The sequence below is a fragment of the Grus americana genome, chromosome 1, assembly GCF_028858705.1.
Source record: "Grus americana isolate bGruAme1 chromosome 1, bGruAme1.mat, whole genome shotgun sequence".
Taxonomy (NCBI): Eukaryota; Metazoa; Chordata; class Aves; order Gruiformes; family Gruidae; genus Grus; species Grus americana.
The window spans coordinates 151505334-151520246 of NC_072852.1; the positions used below are offsets into that span (position 1 = coordinate 151505334).

General features: G+C 42.4%; 1 protein-coding gene across 2 annotated transcripts in view; it reads left to right on the forward strand.

Moving 5' to 3' along the window:
• Positions 1 to 3057: 3057 nt before the first annotated feature.
• The window catches only part of RGPD4 (RANBP2 like and GRIP domain containing 4), a 33791-nt gene continuing 21935 nt past the window's right edge, over positions 3058 to 14913 (forward strand). For both annotated transcript variants that reach the window (XM_054817592.1, XM_054817600.1), the window contains exons 1-12: positions 3058 to 3354; positions 5815 to 5882; positions 6345 to 6456; positions 7393 to 7545; positions 8381 to 8611; positions 9034 to 9179; positions 11167 to 11359; positions 12021 to 12111; positions 12978 to 13187; positions 13699 to 13877; positions 13972 to 14147; positions 14469 to 14592. In XM_054817592.1, the coding sequence (XP_054673567.1) occupies positions 3280 to 3354; positions 5815 to 5882; positions 6345 to 6456; positions 7393 to 7545; positions 8381 to 8611; positions 9034 to 9179; positions 11167 to 11359; positions 12021 to 12111; positions 12978 to 13187; positions 13699 to 13877; positions 13972 to 14147; positions 14469 to 14592 (1758 nt within the window). In that variant the 5' untranslated portion in view covers positions 3058 to 3279. The remainder of the gene's footprint in view (positions 3355 to 5814; positions 5883 to 6344; positions 6457 to 7392; positions 7546 to 8380; positions 8612 to 9033; positions 9180 to 11166; positions 11360 to 12020; positions 12112 to 12977; positions 13188 to 13698; positions 13878 to 13971; positions 14148 to 14468; positions 14593 to 14913) is intronic.

Sequence of the window (14913 nt, forward strand, 5' to 3'; positions counted from 1 at the left end):
GAGATATGCCTTTCCTAAATATCCCACTGTAGCTCTTAGGTTCATGAAAGAAACCACAGTTTGGATATTTTCTGAATTGGCACAGTCACTGGGTTTTCCTAAAGAAAATAGCTTGTTTGAGTTGAAAATGTACACCTTCTGATCAATCTTTTCTCTCCTCCTTTCACTGTAATGAAACTGTCACCCCAAACTTCCAGTTTAGTAGGGTATTTTTGACTGTTTTATGCTAGTTATTGAATGCCATAACAGTTCAGTAACTGAATGCAGTCCTGTGTTCAAGACTAGAAAAGCTTAAAATGTCCCCAAGAACCATTTACATAACTAGCATGGTAGCCCTGTTGGGATTTTAGACTGTGCCATGGATTCAGTAGACCATACTCAGCAATGCTTCCTTTAAATTGTGACTCACTTCTGGTTCTAGGTTTTTCACATTACACTGACCTGTTCCTTCAGCCTATATATGCACAGCCTTACCGCCTGAGGAGTCGGGAAGGGTCCCTAACCCTGAGGCTAAACGGCAAGAGCTGGCTCACATCCACATTGCTTGGGGTTACATCCATCCACGACACAGTGGCCTTGTTTGCACTGTGTGGCCACGGGTCTCCTCTTGACTCTGCTGTAACCCAGTGACCCTAACACGGGCTGTTTAGTTTTTTCTGTTTCCAAGTTCCTGATGGGGAACGCCATGCTACAGTTCAGGTTTCTATTTCATGAACACGAGCGTGCGTATCTGAGACACCGCGATGTAGCGCCTAGAGCATCTGAGGGTACTTGAGGGTTCAAAGCCTGATGAATCATGGAATAATGTTCATTAGAAGGGACTGCTAGAGGTCAGCTAGCCCAACCATCTGCTCAAAGCAGGTCTAACTTCAAAGTTGGATCAGTACCGAGGGTCTTGCTCAGCCAAGCTGTATCTCCACGGAAGGACATTTCACAGACTTTTGTGGGCACTATGTTCCAGTACTTAGTCACCCTCATGGTGATTTTTTTATTATTATTATTGCAGTCCTATCTCAAGTGCCAGGATCCTCAAATCCACACTGCTCTTTGGGGACCTGTCTTTGGAGTGAACCGTCATTGAACTAATACCCCTGGACATTGTTATGAAGACTAATTAAAAGCAGTTGCAAAACAGAGCCAGGGAGCAAGCTAGCAATTAGACAGCCCAGACAATTACAGGTCTGGTGTTGAGGCTCACTTCCTGGCTTGCCAGTATTACAAATATTTTTCATAGCTGGACATACTTTCCTGAAAGAGGCAGAGTTTATTATTGTTTTTCTACCCATGACCCCTACTAGGTCTCTCCAAGAAGGCTGTGAGCCTGGGATGTGGGAATGGATGACTCGGAAGCTTTGCCCCTTTCTGCTGCGTGGGATCAACCACGTGTAGGCAAGAGATTCCCTGTGAAGCCCCTCCTTAGACTAACAGCAGGGAACACTTCAGAAATCCCAACAGCCATAGCTGTAGGGAAAAGAAGATGAGCCTAGAGCGTTTCTGCCGCTGGCAGTGGCAAGCCCTGTGCTCTGTTCCAATGGATAGGTAGTGAGCCAAGCTGCGCAGTCAGGTTGCAGGGATTGTCCTGCCGGGTGAGCTGCCTTCCTGGTGCTGTGACCACTGGTGGGTGCCTCTTCCACAGGGATGGACAAGAGACGGTGACCAGTGTCAAGGCACTGGACCTTGTCTGTATGAAGGCAATTTCCCATGCCTCCTCATCAGCTGAAGAAATTTCCTCCTGTGACCCAACTGAGCCAACTCTTAGTGTTCTCCTCTGCACTAGCACAAACACATTACTGAGTCTGGCAGGTGCTGACAAATTATTTGGTAACTCGAGTTGTAGACACGCCATTCAAAAAAGTACAGAGAAAAAAGAATCCTCTTTCTTAGGGAATTAAACCCAACATCTAAATAATAATCACCATGGACAGAGCAAATAATAGAAGAGGGTTAATTCTTTCAGCCAGGGTGTTACATGGATGGTGCCAGTCTCCTTACAGGAACAAGTCAGGTTATGTTTTATTTTTCTGGCAAAGATGGGAAGAGCTTTAGGGATGTCGGGTGTAGCAGGAATCGTATGGCTGTCAATGGGTTGCTTCAGATGAGAATGGGACAAATTTTTAATGACACTGCTCTAGAGACAGAGCCCAGTGACCTCATTTTGACCACGGTGCCTGAACTGGCAGAAGAGACACGAGATGGGCAATTCCAGTGAGCAGAATCAGAGGCTGCCAGCTGGGAATTACACCATGGGACACACCTGCCGGTGCTCAGCATCACCAAAGTCTTAGAGCTGCAACTTACAAATTTCTCCTGTCTTGAAGGCTGCTGATCTCATAATCTTCTGATCCATGTTCCCAGCTGTACTTTAGGATGATAACAAAGAGTTTAATTATACTATTCACAGTACCTGTAAAATAAGGTTTCTCAACAAAGCTGCTACAATATTTGGAAACTCATTTTCTAGAGCACTGGGTCTCAGCAACAAGGCCCATGCTCATGGATTAAATCTATAGTTGTTGTGAGCCACAAGATACAGTTTTAGGTAAGAAATTACTAAAGCATGGCTCCACACACACGAAGACTTGCTCTGACAGCTAAGGCCCATGCACGAATGGAAGCTGGTCTAGTAACAACGGAGTAAAGATCAGTTGCCTGTTAAAATTTAGCGGGATACGAGGCAGCCTGGCTTCCAAGGGGCCTGGCAGCCGTTAAGCCGTGCCCTTACTCCGGCCTCGCTCGGCCATGCCAGGCCGCTCGGGAGCCCCGCAGCCCTCACCCGAGGCTGGCTCCGGCCAACGGCCTCGCGGGGGGCGAGGAGAGGATCTACCATCGCCTCACCGGGCCGGCCCCTTCAGCCGGGGGAGGGGAGGAGAGAAGCCTGCACCACCACCACCACCCCCCAGCGCCGGGATTACCCCGCAGCAACGTGAGCACCTACACCCCCACCCCGCTGCGGCTGCGCGCTCCTTCCCTCATCCCCAGGGGCGCGTGCGCAGAACCGGCGCACGCGCAGAGAGCGGTACCCGCCGATGCCCCGCCCTCGCCTGCGGCCGTTGATGATGGGAAGCGCCGAGCGAAGGGGGAGGGTGTGGGGCGGCTCTTGCGCACTCGCTGGAGCCGACCGCCCTGTACGGTTGCGCGGGAACTTGCGTAACGTGCCGCCGCCGCCGCGTCCCTCCGTCGTTTCCTCTTTCCTTTCCCCTCTGAAGGCGCCGCACGGAAGGCCGGTGGAGAAGGTGTTCCGCCTGGAGCGAAGCCGGGCGCGGCCCCTGCCGCGGCGCCATGATGAGGCGTACGAAGCCCGAAGTGGAGCGGTATGTCGCCTCTGTGCAGGCCGCCGCCCCTTCCCCCAGAGAGGTGAGTGCTGCCAGCGGTGGGCCCCGGCCGGGGCCCGCCAGCTGATCTTCCGCGGCCTTTCGTTTCCCCCCTGCGTCGGTACCGGGGGGCGCTGCGGCTGTTGGCGGCCGCCTGTCCCGGTTAGGCTCGCTGCGGCCCGTGGTGGGGCCCCTTCCCGCCTCGCGTGGCGCCAGGCCTGAGGGGCGGCTCGCGTGGGGCGGCAGCGGCGTACCCCCTGTCGCTTTCCGAGGGGCGGCCGCCTCCCGCGCAGCCGGGAGGCCTGTGTGCTCCCTCCTGCCCACAGGGAAAAGGCCTTGGGGGGAGGGGAGCGGCTGCTTTCTGCGTGTGCTGCGGCTCTCCGCGCCGTGTCGGGCGCAGCGGTGCTAGGGCTTGGTCTGCTTTGCCCTTCCTCATCCCTGGCGGTAAGAGGAGAAGCCGGTTATGGTGTCTCTAGGAGTCTTTCTGGAGTCCGTGTTTACTCAGGGTTTATTTAAGCAGAGTGAGGTAGGGGAGCTGCTGTGATGAAGGGTGTGGGGGCTTTGCTTACTGGAGGTGCTTTTCCTAACCAGGAGCAGTGGCTTACCAAAGCTGTGCACCTGCCTTTTATGTCTGGTAAGCCCTAGGGTAGCTTTAAAGAGCCCGCTGGCTCTCTAAGTACAGAGTTTTTTGGTTTTGTGAGTGTAGTTCCTAAGTTTCCAGAGTTTCGTTTTCTTAGAAGAGTAAAGAACCTGAATAAGGAACATGTGAGACGCTTTCAGTTTTCTTTTATGTGCCCTGTGATTAATGTTCTTGTCTGCATGACTGCTTTGTGAAATAACAGTATTAAGAGAGGATGGGAATGGGGAGAAAATAATTTTCCTACTGTGTTTTAGTAACTGGACAGAAGGATGAGGAACTCTGCAAGATTGGTTACCATTTTCCATTATATCTGGAAAATGGTATACAGGTCACAGTGAGCAGTCTGATACAATTTATGGGAGCTACTTAATCTCGAAAGATCCTGTTCTGCTGCTCGGAATTGATTTTATTGCAGAGGTAGAATATTCAGTGCGTTGTATAGTGTGAATGCATCCATGTTCACCATTATGCAGTAGGGTCTTTATGCAGGGCCTGTGTACATCGTCATCATCATTTGTACCTTTCCCAATGACATCAAAGTTGTCTTGTGACTTTGTTTAATTGACTTGGGAGCTATTTAGACCAGACAGTGTCAAGTACATCACTGCCAGAATCAGAGATGCTCTTTAATTGTTTTGATATTCCTATTGAACTCTTTCTGTTCTGCTTAAGGCCAACTGGTGCATATTTAGAGGTTGGTTGGTTGAAGTAATGCTTACAACTAATTGTATAGCGCAGTTAATGGTAGAAATAGTTGCTGGTGTTCTTGTGTTGATTTTAAGAGGGGATGTTTATAAGGCTACTAAGCACTTATTTTGAGGTTTCATTTCATCTGTGTTTAAAAGATGCCAAGTGTGACTCTACTCTGACGTATTGTTTCCTTTTTATAACATACTTCAAAAGTACAGACTGAAAACTTGAAGTATCTTAGAGGCCTGCTTTCATTCTAAACCATTCTTTAAAATTTTGCACAAGTAGCGGAGGTGGGAGAAGGAGGGAGACTGGTAATTCAAGTGTATTCAAAATGTATGTGCTTGTTCGGAGTCGTAGTTCTAGTATCTTTTTGTTCACAAGCAAAATCTGCTTTTTACCTGGAGCTCAAGCTTTAAATTTTTGTCTGGTTTACTTCTACCTCGAGGTCTTCGCTTGTTTTTTAGCTCAGTCTTTTCACTCCTTTCCTCCTGTCCATGCTTCTGCCATCTTGCTCTCTGCCTGCCTCTGTGCATTTCATCTTGTTTTGCCTTTGTTGCTTCCTTGTTCTCCAAAGGTATTTTTGGCAGGGGGTAGATGTTTCACTTTTTGCCTATAGAGTGTGTATGTTCAAGTGATCTTAGGCTGACAACATCAGAAATAAACTACTGCATAAATACATTTCTTACCCAAACTGAGAATAACTTAGGTAGAAATTGTTTTTTCCTCAATTATATTTAAACAGTAGTGTCTGATAACAGCATACTTACAGCAAGGCTGAATGACAGATCTCTCTTGGTTTGTAGGATTTTTTTTTCTTTGCTACATTGCAACACGAGATTAAATGTAGCTGACCCATTCTTCTTCTCTCTTTAACCACAAGTGTTTATGAAATGCTACATGTGTAAGAGCTTGTTGCTTGGTTCACTTGTAATCTCTATTTTGCCTAGTAGCCTTTGCCAATTATAGGAAAAACTCTTAACTCTTTGAAACATGTAGGTTTAAGAATGAAAAAACAAAGCCTTAAATATGAGGAGTGGATTTGAGCTGTTAACTAGTTGTCAAATTCAGTCATTTAAAAGTATTATGCATTGCTGAAGAGTTACCCTATTGAATTACTTTAAAAGTACTGTACATCTAAAGTGTCTGTCATGTTTTTTTTTTCTCCTTCAGAAATCGATGAAAGGATTCCTCTTTGCTAAGCTGTATTTTGAAATAAAAGAATATGAACTTGCTAAAAGGTAACATGCATTAATGTATGTTTTTCTAAAGTATAAGAGAAAAGCTACATGAATATGAGGTAGACCAGAGAAGCCAAGATCAATATCGTGCTGTTTTAAGATAGCAGTAAATGTGGATATTGAGTGCCATTTAAATCTTTATAAAATAACAACTTAAAAGATTAGTTATGTGGTACCAAAAAACTTAACTGGTTGAAATGGCTTTTTTTTCCTCTTACTGTTTCTGCAAACTGCTGTTGGTTTCTGGTTTTGTTTGTTTTTAATAAACAAATAATTGCTGGCAAGTAAGTGACATCTGTATATGTAAAACAATGTTGCTTCTTACTGTAAGGTTCAGACAAGTTATCTAGAACAAAATATGTCTATACTTCCTGTATGGCAGTTTAAGTTGTTATAGCTCGGGAGGGAGGAGTATTATTGAAAAATATTGGTCAAGTAACTGACTTTTTTTCCCCTCCATAGGTATATATCTACTTACCTCAATGTACAAGAGAGAGATCCCAAAGCACACAGATTTCTTGGACAAATTTACGAAGCTGAGGATAACATAGAAAAAGCTTTTGGGTGTTACAAGGTAAGTACTGCACTGACTCCTAATGTCTTGCTTTATTCCTTTGTAAATGGACTTTTAAAATCCTTCTGTACTGGACATTCTCAAACCCATAGAAGAAAACTTGTTCCTGGAAATACCGTATTATTTATACACATTTGACGATGGAAAGCATATGAAGCGCCACACAGGAGATTCTTCACTTGATATCACTTGCTTCAGTAGTATATTTTTAAATTCATTGTTTGGGTTTTTTGTTCTGGACTTGATCTTTGTGCTACCTGCTGTTAAATTCTTCCCATGTCATACATTGGCTTTTGGACTAAGGATCTGTGACTGTTATAGAATTCCTTAATGTGGACCGTGATGACAAGAGGAATCTAGTTGCTACTAGAAAACTGTAGGCCTAGTGTGTTTTTTGTTTGGTTGCTTTTGGAGGGAGCGGGGGCAGAAGGGGTGGCCAAATCTAATTTTGATTAGGCAAGTATGTAAATGTCAAATTCTGAATCGGAATGCGTTTGTTCTGGTTTTGGGGAGGGAGATGATGTGCTCAGAAGCCTGGTTGCCAACACAACTCCGTGAAGTGCTATCACACTTATTAAACTGTGTGTCTTAACTAATTTTTTTTTTTTATTTTAAATGCCTGCATCTGGCTAGATGTCCTTACAGTCCTACTGCCTGTGTATAGCAGTAACTAGTGGCAGATGCAGAGGAGCTGGCTTTTGTATTGTTTCTCTTATGCTCTTCTGAATTCCAGCAGTTGTGCCTGGGTGCTGTGAACTAGTAGTGGCATTTAGAAAGGCTTTTTTTAACGTATTCTGTATTGATAGATCTAACTAATCTGAATAGCTGAGTCTGGGGGGAGATAACTTTCTTTCCTGTGCTATATGGATCGTAAGATCAAGTTGGTTTGTTTTGTTTGTTTTTTTTTCCTTCCTGTGCGTGCATCGGAAAAACTAGCGTTCTGTGGAGTTGAACCCAACACAGAAAGATCTTGTCTTGAAGATTGCAGAGTTACTATGCAACAATGACATTACTGATGGAAGAGCAAAATACTGGGTTGAGCGAGCTGCTAAGCTTTTCCCTGGGAGTCCTGCTGTTTACAGGTTGAAGGTAAATTCCAAATTACCTCTGTTCTGTGGCTTAAAAAAAACTTTCAGCATCTGACTGGAGTGCTTTTTGCATGTCATCTCACACAAAACTCTTCCTGGCTAAACTATTTTAGAATCTTTAATATTAAATCTATTAGACATTACTTTCTTTGCAGTCTGATGTTTTTGTCTAGCTTTCAAGAAATCTGCAGCTACAGGCATTCATACCCTTTTTTAATGTTTCAAGGTTAATCGTCTTCAGAAATGCTGAGAAACTGTTAAGTTGTCACATCTGAGAAGTTAAGACTAGCTAGGCATTACTTGATCTTTCTGTTGTGTGACTGACAGAAAGGTAGCAGGCCTGTGAACTCAGGCTTTCTTATTCTATGCTACTTCTTTGTTTTTAAATCTATATTATGATCAACTCTGCAGAATGTGGCAAATGCCATAATTCTCAAATACTGTGTAAATGCTTTCAGTTGTGCGATCTCACTTTTGCACAGATATATTAATTTTATGTAGCTAGGCAGCAACCACATTGAAGACTTAAGATGTAGGTTTTTAAGCAAGATAGTCTATGGCAGGGTATGCTGTCATTGAACCAAATGGTTTGACAAGCATTACTTACCATTGGTAAGAGGCAAATTCTGAGGAATTTTTTCTAGATAGTTATCTCAATTTTTTAAAATATTTGAGTATTTCATCAAACTTTGTGTAATACCTGAAAGCTATAAAGAGTAGTGTAGTTTGAGTAGCGTGGTCTACATAGTGGAGGAGAGAAAACTGTCTGTATTGTAGTTGCTGAAAAGACTCGTGTGGGAAATGAAATGTTAACATGTTGCCTTCGTGTTTAATAGGAGCAGTTATTGGATTGTAAAGGTGAAGATGGATGGAATCAGCTTTTTGACTTGATTCAAGCAGAACTTTATGCAAGACCAGATGATGTCTACATAAACATCAGACTAGTTGCACTCTACCGTTCAAATAATAGACTAAGAGATGCTGTGCTCCATTGTCAGGAGGCAGAGAAGAAAATCCCTTTGCAGTCAAGCTTGGAATGGTGTTCCTGTGTTGTAGAGACATTTGAGGTGTTTAATCATATTTCGATCCTGTGATAGTCTTCCATGTCTTTTTCACTGGTCTATTTTTCATAGTGTCATTGCTCTGACAGCTGTTTCTCAAGTGATTTAACTCCTTCAAATGCAAATCTGCTGAAACCAGTGGAATTAGTGGGGTTTTTTTTAATTGGAGTTTTCTCCCTAAAATTAAGCCTTATAGAGCTATTGAGTTTCTAACTTCAAAAGCTGAGTTAGATAACAGCAGTTCCATTAGGGATAAAATTGCTCAGGCAAATAGTTCCCTGGAACTTTGCTGCTGAAGAATATGTTAAGGTCTCACCTGTGAAACTGGATTATGCAGTAAATGCTACTAATATGTTTTGGACAAATACTGCCCTTGCCTTCATAGAAGGATGACTGTTCCTTATCCTGTGATGAACTTTCTTCTTTAGGAATATCTGGAATCTTTACAAGACTTGGAGTCTGATAAAAATAACTGGAGAGCTATCAAGAAAGATCATCTGCTGGCCTACTCTAGCTTTGTCAAAATGACACTTTCTTCTAGAGATGTTCAGGAATGCAGAGAGGCACTTGAAAGGTACTGCTTTAACTTTCCTGTAGTAAAAAAAAATCTCTAAGCTTTTTTTTTTCCCCCTGGGTCACACAACATCTATCAAGCTTTGATTTCACTGCTTAACTTGTTTGTGGATGGGCAAGGAGATTCTCTGTACTAGCCACTAAGAATGGCTCTTACTTGAGTTTGAACCCCAAGATTGAATGAGATGCAAGCCTTGTTTGAATAGGCAGCACAGAGCCATGGAGAAGGCATATTGATATCCTGGGTCAATTAACTTTGTACTTTCCCTTCAGTAAGAGAATGTTGTTCTGTACTTCAGCAATTGACTAATCCAGTTTTCCCAGACAGTTAGAGAAAACCCACCCAAAAATAACAACAAAACCAAAGAAAACTAAACCCACCTCTTGTGTTTCAGCTTTGTCCTGCTCATTTTGTTCTAAATTAATGCTACACATACTAGAATAATTAGGAGCTTTAGATATGTAGTATAACTGGGAGGGAGGAAGCCACTTGCAGTAAGAACAGTCTCCGTCAGGGAAAACTGGTGGTGTTACAGAGCCAGCTGACTTCAAGGCATATCACCTGTGGCACACCTAGAGTAGTACAAAACAATGTTTGTAGTCAATAGATTAAGATCTGCGTTTCTTTCTTTCCGTTATCTTCCCTTTCTTAATGATTATTATTGACTTACCTTTGTTCCTCAATTATGCAATGTCTGTGTCCTGTTTCAGGTGAGAGAAACACAAAAAATTAACTAATTAACATGACAGGCTATTACATTGTCTTTTGTAAAACAATGTTCTTCCGTCTGTTAATCTTGAATGCGTATTTGAAGTAATACAGGCAATGGATGAGGAATACTTAATGCCCAAGCATATTTCATAGAATCATAGAACAGTGTGGGTTGGAAGGGACCTTAAAGATCATCTAGTTCCAACCCCCCTGCCATGGGCAGGGACACCCTCCACCAGACCACGTTGCCCAGAGTCCCATCCAACCTGGCCTTGACCACTTCCAGGGATGGGGCCTCCACAGCTTCTCTGGGCAACCTGTGCCAGTGCCTCACCACCCTCACAGTGAAGAATTTCTTTCTAACATCTAATCTAAATCGACCCTCCTTCAGCTTGAACCCATTACCCCTTGTCCTGTCACTGCACTCCCTCATAAACAGTCCCTCTCCAGCTTTCCTGTAGGCCCCCTCAGGTACTGGAAGGCTGCTATAAGGTCTCCCTGGAGCCTTCTCTTCTCTAGGCTGAACAACCCCAACTCTCTCAGCCTGTCCTCACAGGAGAGGTGCTCCAGCCCTCTGATCAGCTTCGTGGCCCTCCTTTGGACTCTCTCCAACAGCTCCATGTCTTTCTTGTACTGTTTTATCTTCTTTTTTCTCTTCTAACACTGACCAAAACTATCTTGGGTTTTCTGCTGCCATTTTATTAGAGCCTTTCAAGGTGATTATATCTGGAGCACTTCCAGATCATGACAATGCTAACAGTCATTATAATTTTGTCAGGTAATTGAAAGAGTGTTTTAACTGTTTTCTGGAAAGCCTCTCCTGAGTGGGGGCTGTGCACTAGCCTACAGCTACTCAGATTTGTACAGTACCTTCTAGTTTTGAAGACCCTGTCTAGCTGTATCTTGGGCCTTTCTGATAAATGAAGGACAGGGAAGAGCAGAGTGACTAGCATCTCCTGCATGTCTCTAAATCTGCAGTAGTGAAGAAGTTTAACCACCTGGTTTAGGAGAGTAGTTTTGAAACCAGCTGTGCAAAGATGTGCTGAAAAAGACTGTAAATACCTAGGTAATATTAAATATGTTTTACTTCAGTAAACTAAGTTGAGAGTTTTGGGAGTTTGAGATCATCACTGTACTTAAACCTGAGTTTAACAGAGACGGTACTAACCATTGACTCATGAAGTTACTTGATTCACAGTTAAATAACATCAACTGAAACCACCTGCTATAGCTTTTACCAGGACTCTGTTTAGAATGAGTCTTCTCTACATTTTAGTTTTGATCGTGTGCTTCAGTCAGTGAAACCATATGTGAGTGGGGTTGATGAGTTGTCTCGTACCTACGTGGAAATGAAAGGACAGCTATACATGCATGCTGGAACGTTGCTACTGAAAATGGCCCAACACAATGAGGCACAGTGGAGAGCTGTGTGTGAACTAGCAGCGTTGTGTTATCTGATAAGTTTCCAGGTAAGTTATTTTTCAGTTGATGCAGTTCTTGAAATGTTCTTGCTGTACATGCATTGGACTCCCGTATTCCTGAGATGAACTAGTGTTTGTGTGCCTAAGGAAAGACTTCCTCCTTGTTCACCAAACCCTACTCTTTCACGATTCTTTGAAAGGTTTCAAATAACATGAATAAGGTATAAGTGCAACTTCAGCTGTTTCCTGTGTTAGAGTAACCTGATTCTTAAAGGCCAGCAAGTTTTCCCTACAGTATATTCCCTTTTCTATAATACAGCTGAACACATATGTTAAGTGTTAGGCTTCCCTCCTATAGGGAGGGAAGGGGATGAACTGAATGGTTCCCATATACTTGTTGCATGGACAGCAGAACTAAAACTAAGCTTAAAAGTAAAATTGATTGTCCTTTTCATACCACTGCTTGCATTCCAGGTATTACTTGCTCTTGTGTGTGCTTAATGTTACTTGCAATAGCTATAATTGCCCACCCTGGGGTTTTGTGTTTTGGGTGGGTTCCTCACCCCTCCCTGGGGATGTGTGACATAGTACCTTCAGAACGAATTATGTATTTTTTTCTACAGTTTTCTAATGCTAAAAAGAAGCATTCTTAAGACTAAAAGATCCACTCGTGTGAAAATCTGTAACGTTTTTCTGCTTACTTCACCAGGTTCCTAAACCAAAGTCAAAATTAATAAAGGGGGATCAAACTGGACAAGATGTGCTAGAAGTGTTGGCCTGTGATCGGAAAAGCCAGTCTGGTAATAAAAATAGCTACATAGTTCCATTTTATTGTTGCAGATGGCTCTTAAAGTAACTAAGTAGTTTGTTAAAGAACACATTCGTTATCTTGAAATGTAATGTTAACACTTCAATATGCAATAAAACTTTCTAGATTCTGACTACATATGTAAAATAAAACAGTAGTTTGATCCTGACACCTGAAGTTTTTTTCCTCCTCTTTAGTGTGCTAGTAGAGTGCATTCTGATTTGTTTTTTTCTTCCAAGTGTGTGTGTCTTCCTCCTTTTTGCCTCTCCAGCACACTAAGCTAGAATTTAACTTACATGGTCTCTTATCTACTGGAAATGGCTTCTGCTTGCTGATGCTATTTTGCAAGTATTGTTAAACCCAAGAGGAAAGGAAAATATTACTGTTACCCTGTCCTTTACATTCTCTTTCTTGTTAATCAGCTTTGTTGGTTTTGCTGCTAAGTATAGACAGTTTTGCAGTCTACAAACTCTTGCAAGGCCTAGATGAAAACAAACCAACCCACTAGGCACTGGGTTCAATTGTTTCAGAATAGATTTTGATAAGACAGACTACTCTTGTATTAGTTACTTATTTTAAAGACAGTTGCAGTGCCCCTAGAACAGTAATAATAAGATGTCTTTGTTTTACCAAAGAACTGGATTTACAAATACCTCGGGACTGTTGTCACTAAAAGCTTGGGAAGCCTATGTGCTGAAACAGTGGCCTTAATTACAGGGAGAACATAACAATCTGTAGGTTTCATAAGGAGAAATCCTGATTCCCACCCAGCCTTCGGTAGCAAGAACAGTCCAATACATCAAGTATTACTTTCCTTATGTTCACTGATTTATGTGGAGTGGTATTTCTGTTTCCTAGGTCATATGTTGCTGAACTTAAGCCACGGCAAGCAAGACTTCTTTAAAGAGATTGTGGAATCTTTTGCAAACAAGAGTGGTTCATTTACATTGTTTGATAGCCTGTTTGAGAGTGGAGCTTCTAGAGAGAGATCTTTTATTGGCACGGATGATATTGGAAATGTCAGTACACAAGCACCAGTGCAAGTGGAACTTAATAAATATGACATTGGTAAGAGGTGTTATTTTCTCAAACACGACACAGCTTCCTGTACCAGAACTGTTCTACAAATACTTCATATTGCAACAGAAGAGATACCTGGAATAGCTGTCCAAAGTTACCCTAATGTCCTAGGCAAGACTTAAACTTCATTGCAAAGTAAAGAAGTGTTTCTTAAATAATTCCTTAAAGATTTTGAAGTAGTAAATAGGTTTGCTAAAAATAGTCACCTGTTGGACTGAATATGGTGAGGATGGAAGTGAAAGGAAATCTGAGAGTCACCCCCTCAGAAGCTTAAGGGGTTGATGGCTTAAAGACTCAGATGAACTGTCTACTTGATGTGTTTGGCTTTTTGAAGTTCATAATCTTTCATAAGTGAAAGTTGGAATCTTGATGCTCGTTGGTCTGCAAAGTATCCTTGGCTGCTCTGACAGAGTGAAATGTGAAACACAGCTTTGATCAGGTACAAGTCTTGCTCGCCTGTAGGAATTTGACGTCTGCATCCAACTCTGTTCTTGCATAGGTGCTGTTCGAATGCACAATGGCAGTCTCCAGCACCTTGTGTGGCTTGGCTTGCAGTGGAACTCCATGTCAGTCTTACCCCCAATGCGCAAATGGCTAAAACAGCTTTTTCACTTGCCCCAAGAAACATCGAGAATTGAGACAGATGCTCCTGAATCCATTTGCCTATTGGACCTTGAAGTAAGTAAACTTGCCAGGTTCTTAAATGTACTATACAATTTAAGTTTTTTGGTATTTAATACCTTTTATTTTTTCTTTCTTTTTACAAAACCAGGTGTTTCTACTCGGGGTGGTATTCACTAGCAACTTACAATTGCAAGAGAAGTTTAATTCTCACTACGGCGCACATCAGCCTCAATTCTTACCGTTGCCAGTGTGCAAACAGCTCTATACTGAAAAGCAAAGATGCTGGTGGGATGCCGTTCGTACTCTTATTCAGAGAAAAACAATGTAAGGTTTTTTCAGTTTGGAAATGTTTGACCAAGCCTTTAGGCAGCCTCTGCTACAGCAGCTTGGATTGGTCCCAATAGGTTCTTGTAAAAGTAAACTTCTTTTTTCGCATATTTTGGATGTTGAAACTTTTGTTGTAGTAGGGACTTGATATGCTTGAAAAAATTCTAAAAATGGAGTTTTCACTTCTAACAATGCATTTCTAAACTAGAGGCAGGTTAGGACTAAAACTGTGAGCTATATTCATCAAGCAAATGACATGTGAACAGATGAAAAATAGAGAACGCTAATCAAGGAATGTTTCTTTCTTCTGATATTCAGACCAGGAACAGCAGCAAAACTGAGGCTTATTGTACAGCATGGAATAAGTACTTTGCGAACACTGGAGAAGCATGGCCTTCAACCTGCCTTAATTATACACTGGGCAAAAAGCCTGCAAAAAACAGTAAGCTGAGATTATTTTTTTAAATATGTAGAACCCGAGGTGTTTTTCTTTCTTATTTTCCAAACTATGAACAGATGGCGCGGGGCGGGGGGGATAAATCAGATGAGAATATATTACTGAGAACTGTTGTTTATTGTCAGGCAAATTAGTTGCTCTAGTCACCCCATAAAGTATTTTGTCTTAAACTGTAGTGGTGTTTGCTACATGTGTGTTACTTTAGCTCTTGAGATAAACCCCCTGAGGTTTATCTCAAGTGTCAGAGAAGCACTTTTGGAACTTTTCAGTAAAACAGGAGAAGGATATGTATGAATAACATCTTGA